We start from the raw sequence: 11,115 nt of genomic DNA, 5'->3' as shown, positions 1-11,115 counted from the left end.
GTTTGCATTCCTGTACCTCGAGTGGCTTAATGCCTGTATATCAAACCTTCCCACGTAGGTTTGCCGTTCATCCCAGAACAGCAAGCGATTAAGAAATTTTTACATTTTTCAGTCTACAAGGCGAGAGGAACAAACGATAAGCATCTTTTTTCCCCTTAAACTGGTACAATTATCTTTTCGACCTCGAATATTTCAGCCTATTTTCGAGCCACAAAAAACTTCAACAAATATTTGACAATTTTCAATCCCTTGAAAACGCATATAGCATTTAATATGAACTTTTATAGTTTGCTCCTTCGTCGTGCTTAATAATCTATTTCGAAGTTATATCTTCTGGTGAAAAGTCAGCAGCTCTTAGAATACTTGTCATAATGGCAAATCACGGTGCGAACATCCTGCTTCGCGTGCTCGCAGCTCTTTGTTAGGGACTCTTGATTTTTAGTGTGCGGCCCAGGACGGCTGCATACCACAAAGTCCTGCAGAAAGCCGCGGCATAAAATCGAAGGAGTGCTCACACGATCCACCACAGCGCTCCCATTACTGTATCACGTACTCTGTGAAAGCAAGTGCAACCTGTGCAGATGCTTCCTACTAAAACGAATATAATGTGCCAAGTGCCACACAACTTTATAATCGACCTGCTTTGAGAGAACCCTTCTCTTAGCGTGCGAGGATTCTCCGCGAAGTAAAAGGCGTCCCACTCCCAAGAACGTGGCCTGATGGCTCCAGCAAAGTCGTTGCCGTCATGCCAATAGCTGCTTATAGAATGTGACAAATCATTAGTACAAGTCACAAAACACGCTCCGGATATGCACACTGGAATGCGATTCCTAGAACTTTATTCAAAGTACTCTTGCCCGAAATTTCACATTGACAGAGTGAAATCCCATGTCGGAGTGTCTTATGCTGCAGCCTGTCCATCACTCTCGGCATCCGTTGTACTGCAACCGGAAAAAAGCATAATTATGACTGAGGTCTATGATAATAACGCAAATGGAATTGGAAAAGAAGGCAAAATACAAGACTGCTTGGACTTAATGGGCGCGCGCAGTAAAAGGGAAAAAAGCTAAATAAGAGCCTTGATTTTTTCCCATCAAACGACTTAATAATTTTGTTCGCATATTTGAGGCAGACTGATTAGCAATTATACGTACTACGCCTTCAAAAACATCCAGACAATTATTCAAAACATGTAAAAGTGACATATTCCTTATCAGTGTGGGCAACACTCACCTTATTCTCAGACAATTCATTGGTGAATGCACAAGAAACAACAACCATCTTTTGCTCAAATCAGGTGCTTGATATAGGCACCTGATTACCATGGTTTGTTTTGAAATAATATGGCTGACACACTTGCACATACGCCTCTAGATTGACCCGTAATCTGTATTCTGCAGAGTTCTGCTTGTGTTACCGTGTCTAGATATAGAATCGCTTATCTGTTTAAAGAACCTGCAAACAGACATTTAAGCTAACACACTATAATACTTGCTTTCTACATGGAACCATCAATAGTGTCCTATATTTAGATTAGAAGTTGCTATCCAAAATTTACACAGTCGTATTCTGCAAACAAATTTATTAACACATGTCTGGTTCGGCGCCATGCCCTCTATGCTATGTCTACAAATGATGTGAAATAAGTGATTTTCACTTATTTCCTTTTTCTTTACTTTTTTATTAACTGGGCTATAATTTGCATACTATAGCAAGAAATATTTCAAAATTCTGTTCCAATTAGGCATTACTCTTAACCTCGAAACTATATCCTTTGGGACGTCTCCAATGCGTTTTAACCACAGGAACGTATGCCTGGCTATCTGTGAATCCCTTTGTGAAACAAAGATGATACCTATTTAGATAAATTTATGATTGATATTTCACAAAGTTATTCTTAAAAATTCATGACCAATATCATATTCAACTTTGCTACTCTCTGACACAGCGCATGTTTCTCCTAAGAAAAAAATCACAGCCCTTCTACTATGTGAAGGTGGAAGACCAGAGAAGCTGTATTGCTGCATAGCTATAATAATTTGCATATGGTGGTTAAGCTATATTGGTTGAATAAAGGCTCAAAGACGTAACTTCATTGTTTGCCCAGTCGTCCTTATTATTTTGTATCTTTTATTTTCAATTCTTTATTCGTTTTATTTTTTCTCTATTGCTTACTTTTTCTACTCTTTATTTCTTCTTTACTCTATACATATACATTGACGTTTCGACACGCATTGCCGTAGACTAGCTGGCGACGCTCGAGGCATTGCTGACGATGGTCGTTTTTGTGCAACCGAGCCAGCTCTGGAAGAAGACGACGACGACAAAGCGTGAGAAGTCGCACTATCGCGTTTGTGCGCTTGGCGCCAAGAGTTTCTTAACTGCCATTTATGAGAAAGTTCTACAAAACAACTATTTTTCGAAAACATCAATTCGTGCCCTCGTCCCTGGGACCTCTTTCGGTGCCACGTTTTACATGGGTAGTTCAAGGACACGTTACAGTTTTCCGAGCCCACAGGGGTACGTGTCATTGAGCTCGGACCCTTTCCACGCTATAATCACAATTGGCCAACACGATGATTTGTTTTCGTCCACACCACGGACCCATATTTCCTAGATCCTAGCGATATAGAGCTTTGCTGCAATATTTCAAAAGCTATCTTGTCTACTTTATTTATTGTAAAATTTCAGCCATACCCTGATTTATACTTCTGCCCTGAAGTTGCATTTCGCCTTATCCGTTTCAACGCAGGCTTCGTTGCCTATCCCCTGTAGTGGGTACCCCTCGCGACACAGGGAGCAAGCAATCAAGCACGCATAAAAACCCAGCTTCTTCTTCTCGTATCTGCGACATGTTGCCGTAAGAACGATTGCGGCTCCTCCTATCTAGAATAGCAACAAACAGTTACGACGATAGACTGGTCACAGCAGACAACCGAAGAGGAGGAGGCAGAGTTGTGACTGGCGTGGTAGAAGTCTGTTGCCGGACTTTGGGGTCATTGTTGCCACACTGCCTGCCAAATCTGACGAGGGAAAACACCATAAAGTGTACCAGGAGCCTTAACCACGCACATTCTCCCAGCTCCCGACAGTCGATTTTTATTTGCATTGCATTTGTTTGTGGACCAACGTTCTAAAAATTCTAAAGAATAAGTTTGTAAAGAGTGAAAGACCAGGTATGAGCAACTTTGGTGGTAGAAGAGTGGTTGGGTATGCCTGATTCGGAATTTGGTTCAAAATCCTTTTTGCCGTAGCGACGCCAGACGATGAATGCCAAAGCCGACGCTTGATTTTCGGCGACACTGGGTTGTCAGGATGCCAGGCCGGCAGGATTGCTACGACCGATCTAGCCTCCTTGTGAACCGCTTCAACAGATCGGCATGGACTTGTAGCTCTTTCCGAGATCGACATACCTAAACAAGTGGATTGTCGTGGCCACCTATTTCGTTATAACTACGCCAAATCCAGAACAATGGACAAATGTAGTGGGCCGGAAGTAGCGAAATGCTTCGTTGAGAAGGTCCTGCTGCGACATGGTTCATCAGAAGACCTGATTACCGACAGAGGAACGGCTCTAGCAGCTGAGATTGCCCAAGCCATCCTGTAACATACCAGACAAGTGACAACGGGCTACCACTCACAGGTGAATTATCTAAGGGGACGCCTGAACAATACGCTTACCACAATGTGAGCGATGTATGTCGACGTCGAATACATAACGCGGGATCCCTTCCTTCCGTATGTAACCTTCACTTACAACACGGTAGTGCAAGAAGCAACGGAGATCGCGCCGTTCAAGTTGGTTGCGGAAAGAACCCGACGACGACTCTCGACGTGGTGCTGCTCTACGTCACCAACGAAGAGACTCTGCACGACGCCGTCTACTTGCAGCGCGCCGAAGAAGCACGCCAATCCACCCGCCTGCACCTCAAGAACCAGCTAAGGACTCGCAGCCGACACAACAATCTTGGACAACGAGCTACGTGGAATGCCACTTCTGCAACTGTGTTTTGATTGGCGCCCTGATTTGCCGACGAAGACTTAAAACGTTTGCGACGGTATTTTGTACCCTACAAGATCGTCAGATCTACTGGTACATTGGACTGGTCGTGCCACACGACATTGCCATTCACAACTGTGCCTCGCGACCTCAAGTAGTCAATGTTGTGCGCCTTAAGCTCCTCAACATGGGAAAAGGAATTCTCGGACAGTGTTTTTTGTTAGAATACTGTTGTGCTATATCGTGCTTTAGTGTTTGCTGTATTGTACGTAGCATTGGGTCGACGCGTTTTAAGGAAGGGAGCATCGACATGTGTATTATTTATCCTTTTTCCGGGAACATTATTTCACCCTCGAACAAATTCGAATTATCGCCCCACGCCAGATGCGCCTGCATGATCTGGTACTTCATCGACTATTATTGTGGACTCAATCTGTTGTGTATATCCTCGCCGAACTTCGTGTAAATAGATTTTACGCGCGACACGAATTGTGTGGTGCTTTCTAGAAGGCATGCTAAAACCACCGTGCCTGCTGATGTCTTTTGATGATTGGTTCAGTTGAGTTCGGTTCAGTTTATTTTCTTAAAGGTCCCTATTTCAGGGGGTGTTAAATAAGGGGTGGGAATATATTTCAAATAACAAAAAACAAACAGCGAATGTACTTTAAGATTGAAGATGATCATTTGCGCGTTCTCGGAAAGTAGACGACGTAGCCATAGAGACGATCTCATAGGATCGGCTGTTCCAGTCTGTAGCTGCTCTAAAAAAATAATGAAGCAGAAAATGTAATAGTGTGGCGATAGCGGACGGGCAACTCGATATGGATGACTTGTGCGGTAGGATATGCGTGCTGCGGCTGTTATATACGGGGTTTCATTGAGAGAAGAATGAAAAATAAACTTGTGAAAAGGGGGGAGGCTAGCAATGCGGCGACGATAGGGGAGGGACGGCAGTCTGGATTGTGCTTTCGAAGATCAGATACTTACGCCGTATGAATATGAGGAATGAATGAATCCGGCTGCACCATTTTGAACAGCTTTCAATGCTGCGATTGGATGCCGTTGATACGGGCTTCAGATGGCAGCTGCATATTCTAATTTGGGTCTTACAAGGGTTTTATACGTGAGCAATTTAACATGTGGTGGGGCAATGCGAAGGTGGCGCTTAGAAAACCGAGTGCTTTGTTCGATGCTGAAATGCTGTTACTAGTATGGGCGCGCCATGATAAATTGTTACCGATGTTTAAAAATTAGTTAGAAAAGTGTTATATGGTTTGTTTAGGCAACGACCAGCAATTACACTGGAAGCCTCAATGAGTCACGTATAAAAGCCGACGTGATCCGCACATCATATCTCGAGGATGGACGAGTTTGCTTGCCGCTATCGTTGTGCCTTTGGTGCCACTCACGCGTCAGGGGTTATCAGTTCTTATAATGATTGTTACTTTCAGAACACAAGCAGCTTTAGTTTTTTTAAACTGGTCCCGGGAAGAGGGACAATTTTACATTAGGCGTACAGCCGTCAAAGTGTTCATAAACATTACCTGTAAGAGCCTGTAGCATATAGTTATTGGGTCCGCACGTGCATAGTTCGGAAGCTTTTTCTTGCGTTTTGATTTAATGCAATGTGGAGCCGAGCCCAAGCAATGGACAGCCCCAAGATCACGGATTTCCTCCCGTTCGCGTGTGATAGCAATTTCAGGGCGATTGGTTAGGATGAGGTCTAGAAAATGATCCTTACGCGTAGGTTCACGCATAACTTGTTTTAAATTGTAATAAAGGAGAAAATAGAGAATGTGAATAAATTCATACCGATTCTTATGAGCTGTGTAGGTAGAATGAAGCACTCAATTTCCAGATACACGCAGTATACAAAAATAAGGATAAATCAACTGTTGCGGTGCTATTTCTCAGCACTCATAGGAGGCATACTTCGCGAAGCTTTTCATTCGTGAGTGCTCTTTACTAATGCTGAAAGCATTCGATAAAATATGCAGTATAAGCATTAATTGTAATTTGCTCTTACGTACAATTCCAACTTGACAGTTTTTTTGTGTGTGTATACGAGCCAAGAGTTAGCTGTTGTAGATATGTAAGCGGTTTATAATTTAACGAGAAAGATAAGTACTAGGGAGATTTCTTTCGCCTAAAAAGGAGCGCAAATAATTCTTAGTCGAAGGATTCTTTAAAAATAGTGGTTGGAGATCACAGTTTCTAATCAGGATATCACATCTCTTCCCCACAAACTACCTATTGGAGGTACTGTGAGGAAAATTGCCTTTTTGTAGGTTACGCGAGATATTTTTTTCTGAAGGAACTACTGCGCTCAATATTTTATGCAGTACATGAAGAAAAACGGAATGAATGCACTCTTCACGCATAAATGCTTTATTAACAATGCCCATGGCAAAAAAAATTGCCAGAACCAAGATTGTGGGATAAAATTGAACAAAATTTGTGAAGACATGCTTGTATGTAGTAAAAAAACGTTAGAAAATTTATGAGATATACAAAATGCATTTCCACTTAATAGGCACTATATGCAGCAAAGACGACTTTCACTGAACAAGTCTTGAACTAAAAAATATAACTGCAAGCACACCAGTTGGGCGTGTCATAACTCGAAGCAGTTTCTCAATGTCAAACAGCGGAACGTTTCAGGTCTTGCAGTAAACTCTTGTTTGATTCTCGGTTTTCTGTCGCTGTAGCGTTTATTGCAGTTTCTATCAGTCTCCATCTTTCCAGGCTCTCAAACACTCCAACGACAATAAAGGTGGGCCTAATAAAAAAAACGGAACTAACCGGACTGCGGCCGCTGATGTTATGCGCTGGTTCACAGTTGAAGAAAAATTCATCCTGTTGCGGGACGAATTTTTCTTCGGCATATCATATTGACCACTAATAACAACGGGGACAGGAAAGAGAACACAAAAACAACACTTCTCTTCTCTGTTCTCTTCGTTGTCCCAGTCTTTATTTGCGGTGAATATGATATGCAGTAAACACCAACTAGGCCAAACTGAAGTTCTAAATTTTGCTCAACTAAGAAGGTTTTCTTTCGAGGAACCCGTATGGGTTTCCTTTATACCAACTGCTACGATTGGGTGGATGTCTTATTTTCCCTTATTTAAACAACATTATGCTTCTCCTCCTTCATATCCGGTGGCGCAGTGTCTGTGATTGGCGTGGAATGTCTCGAAAGCGTCGTCTCCAACTATCGATAGTGGGCTAACGATGCTCAATGTTCACCGTAGGGAACGAGTTGAGATCTGGCTATCGTTCTTGAAACTTAGTGAGGCTTCAAAAAGTTGGTTGGAAAATGGCTCCGTGACTAATTTCGGGAAATTATTGTGGCGTGCTACCAAAGAAATCATGGCACGGTCATTCCAAACCAAGTTTATTGATATTCATCGATATTACTCCATGGCTGCCATCCTCTGATGCACTACGTGACTCGTGATAGCCTCACGCAGTTGTTCACACTTGGTCACGATGGGTTTTTTCAGAGAGGCATTCACCACTTTGAGTTGACTCTTGGCATTCAAGATCTGGCAAAATACAAAAAGAGAATGTACACGTTCAAACTGTTTGACGGTCAGTTTCCACCTCAGTAATGTAGCCGCGTTAGCTATGAAGATATTTTTATATCACGTCACAGAAACAATGGCTAAATAAGATAATTGTCCTTGTGATGCCACACGACCAGGTACGCATGCAGTCAACAGCATCGTCCTCCTGAAATTTGAGGTGGACGTACGCATGCTCATTTACAACTAAAACGGTTGACAGCGCATGTAAAACCACAAAAAAAAACAAATATCAACAAAAGCGGACATGTGTAAGGCTCAGATGATTTAAAGGGCAATGAAAGAAGTTACAGCAGGCTGCCACAAGCTTGAAGAAGCACAACCCAATTGTCAGCGAAGCTATTATTTTTCGATCATTTGAAATAAAAGTCCATTGTCTAAAATTTGATCCCATACTTGAAAACGCTGCCCGTAGATGTCTGTTCTCATTGAAACTTTGCTTGCGTATAACGCTTTTCAGCGTTTCTTAACCAATTTTTGCGAAGGCAGTAATTCCACAATGTATGATCCACCCCTTCTTCACCCCTTTTCGCTAAATGTAATCGCTGTGCCGTTATAGCTTTTTCAGGGCAGCGGCATAAATTCTGCGTTGCTCGTAAAACACATTTCTCAAGCTCCGCATCACGTGCATACGTAATTGACTACACAGGCCGTAAGTAGTACGCACACTTCGAACTTTGCCTACGGAGTAAACAAGCACCCCTTATGTTCGCCATGTCTATATATATATATATATATATATATATATATATATATATATATATATATATATATATATATATATATATATATATATATATATAATGCAACGGGGGGGGGGGTGTTCGCCTAGCAGCACTAGCTCTAGGTTGCAGCGGTAGGCTTGCAACAGGTGGGTGCTATCTCGAAACGAGGAAGCAAGCACACCTCGTCGTCTTCTCATCCACTAACACCATGCCCGCTGCCCAGTGCCTTCAGTACAATCACTCCGCACCGAAAGAGTAGCCATCCTGGCGACCTAAGGGCAGGAAAACACAGAAGGGTCATGACACTGCTGGAGCCGGCAGACGTGCACAATTTCCTGGCCGCGACGACGCTGGTTGGAAGGCGCTTCCGTTGGCTCGATGAGGTAGTTGACCGCGGATGTTTTCTTCAGTACCCGATAAGGACCGTGGTACTTGGAGAGGAGCTTAGAGGAAAGGCCTGGAGGAGTAGAGGGCACACACAACCAGACCAGCGAGCCAGGAGCAAAGCACGTAGCCGCAGTAGATGAATCATGGCGATGCTTTTGCCGCCACTGGTCCTGGGATGTCAACGAACGAGCGAGCTGGCGACATTCTTCGGCGTAAGCAGCCGCTCTAGAAACAGTCGTGCACTCCGAAGCATCTGGTCGGTAAGGCAGAATCGTGTCCATAGTGCATGAAGGTTCGTGTCCATAAAGGAGAAAGAAAGGGGAGAGCCCAGTGGTGCTTTGCGTGGCGGTATTGTAAGCGTAGGTGACGAAAGGCAGAATGCGATCCCAATTCGAGTGGTCAGATGAAGCATACATGGCCAACATGTCACCAAGGGTGCGGTTGAAACGCTCTGTCATCCCATTAGTTTGAGGATGATATGCCGTGGTGGTGCGGTGAATGATGCGACACTCCTTTAGCAATGCTGCAATGACGTCGGAGAGAAAAACGCGACCGCGGTCGCTCAGTAATTCTCTAGGTGCTCCATGGCGTAAAATCAGGTTTCGAAGGATAAAACTGGCGACGTCTTTTGCTGTGGTAGATGCTAGTGCTGAAGTTTCGGCGTACCGCGTGAGGTGGTCGATAGCGACAACCCAGCGGTTGCCACTTGGAGTGTTTGGAAGCGGACCGTATAGGTCAATGCCGACGCGGTCGAACGCGCGCGCGGGGCATGGTAAAGGTTGCAAGGGACCGGTGGCATGTTGAGGTGGCGTCGTGCGTCGTTGGCATAAGAGGCAGGACCGGACGTACTGGCGAACGAAGCGGTACATACCGCGCCAGTAGTACCGAAGCTGGATGCGAGAGTATGTCTTTAAGACACCAGCGCGGCCGCATTATGGATTGTCGTGGAACGTGGCGCAGATGTCAGGGCGCAGGTGTCGGGGTATAACAAGCAACCACTTGCGACCGCTCGAATTATAGTTGCGGCGGTACAGCAGGTTATCCCGAATGATGAAGTGCGCGGCTTGACGACGAAGCGTCCGAGAAATTGGCGCTGGCGACTGGCTAGACAGGAAGTCAATAAGCGAAGAGATCCATGGGTCCTTGCGCTGCTGTGATGGCATGTCGGTAATGTTGAGGGCGAAGGCTCCATGTGTGGAAATAGACCAGTGGACAGGACCGGAGGGCAGGGGTGACCGGGATAGAGCGTCTGCGTCTGAATGTTTTCGGCCGGAGCGATAAATAACGCGGATGTCGTACTCTTGCAGGCGCAATGCCCAACGGGCGAGCCGACCAGTTGGATCTTTTAATGAAGATAACCAGCATAGGGCATGATGGTCGGTCACGATCTCAAATGGACGCCCGTACACATAAGGACGAAATTTTCCGATTGCCCAAATGATGGCCAGACATTCCTTTTCAGTAACCGAGTAGTTCGCCTCGGCTTTGGTAAGGGCGCGGCTGGCATACGCGACGACGTACTCTTCGAAGCCATCCTTGCGTTGTGCAAGAACAACGCCGAGCCCGACACCGCTAGCGTCCGTATGGATCTCAGTTGGTGCAGATGGATCGAAGTGTCGCAGTACTGGAGGAGAGGGGAGAACGCGTCGCAGTTCTTGGAATGCGTCGTCGCATGCCGGGGACCAGGCTGATAGGTCAGAACTGCCGGTGAGAAGCTGCGTCAAGGGGGCGATGATAGAGGCAAAGTTACGGATGAAGAGCCGGAAATATGAGCACAAGCCGATGAAACTGCGAAGCTCTTTCATGGTGGTTTGTTTGGGGAACTCGGTTACGGCGCTAAGTTTCGTGGGGTCCGGGAGGATACCGTCTTTGGAAACTACATGACCGAGAATTGTAAGTGTGCGAGCGCCGAAGTGGCATTTCTTCAGATTGAGTTGCAGTCCTGCAGTGGAGAGGCACGAAAGGACTTGCTCGAGGCGGCTGAGGTGCGTCGCAAAGTCGGTGGATAAAACCACAATGTCATCCAAATAACAGAGGCACGTTTTCCACTTCAGCCCTCGAAGAAAGCTATCCATCATTCGCTCGAAAGTGGCAGGCGCGTTGCAGAGGCCGAACGGCATGACGTTGAATTCATATAGCCCATCAGGAGTTACAAAGGCTGTCTTTTGGCGATCGGCCTCTGCCATTGACACTTGCCAATACCCGGAGCGTAGATCCAGCGAGGAAAAGAATTCCGCTTCCTGCAGACTGTCCAAGACATCGTCGATGCGTGGCAGAGGATAGACATCTTTGCGCGTTATTCGATTAAGGCGGCGATAGTCGACGCAGAACCGAATGGAGCCGTCTTCTTTTTTTTAACAAGGACAACCGGAGATGCCCAGGGACTGTTAGAGGGCTGGATGATGCCACGCTCCAG

General features: G+C 45.3%; 1 protein-coding gene across 1 annotated transcript in view; it reads right to left on the bottom strand.

The window, feature by feature from the left end:
* Nucleotides 1-7,380: 7,380 nt before the first annotated feature.
* LOC142591509 (fatty acid synthase-like) overlaps nt 7,381-11,115 on the bottom strand; it is a 238,068-nt gene continuing 234,333 nt past the window's right edge. Inside the window, exon 26 of the mRNA XM_075703832.1 lies at nt 7,381-7,548. Coding sequence (XP_075559947.1) covers nt 7,478-7,548 — 71 coding nt within the window. The 3' untranslated portion in view covers nt 7,381-7,477. The remainder of the gene's footprint in view (nt 7,549-11,115) is intronic.

Source organism: Dermacentor variabilis, chromosome 8 (assembly GCF_050947875.1).
Source record: "Dermacentor variabilis isolate Ectoservices chromosome 8, ASM5094787v1, whole genome shotgun sequence".
Classification (NCBI taxonomy): domain Eukaryota; kingdom Metazoa; phylum Arthropoda; class Arachnida; order Ixodida; family Ixodidae; genus Dermacentor; species Dermacentor variabilis.
Note: the sequence above shows the minus strand (reverse complement) of the source record. Positions and strands in the feature narration are given on the sequence as shown.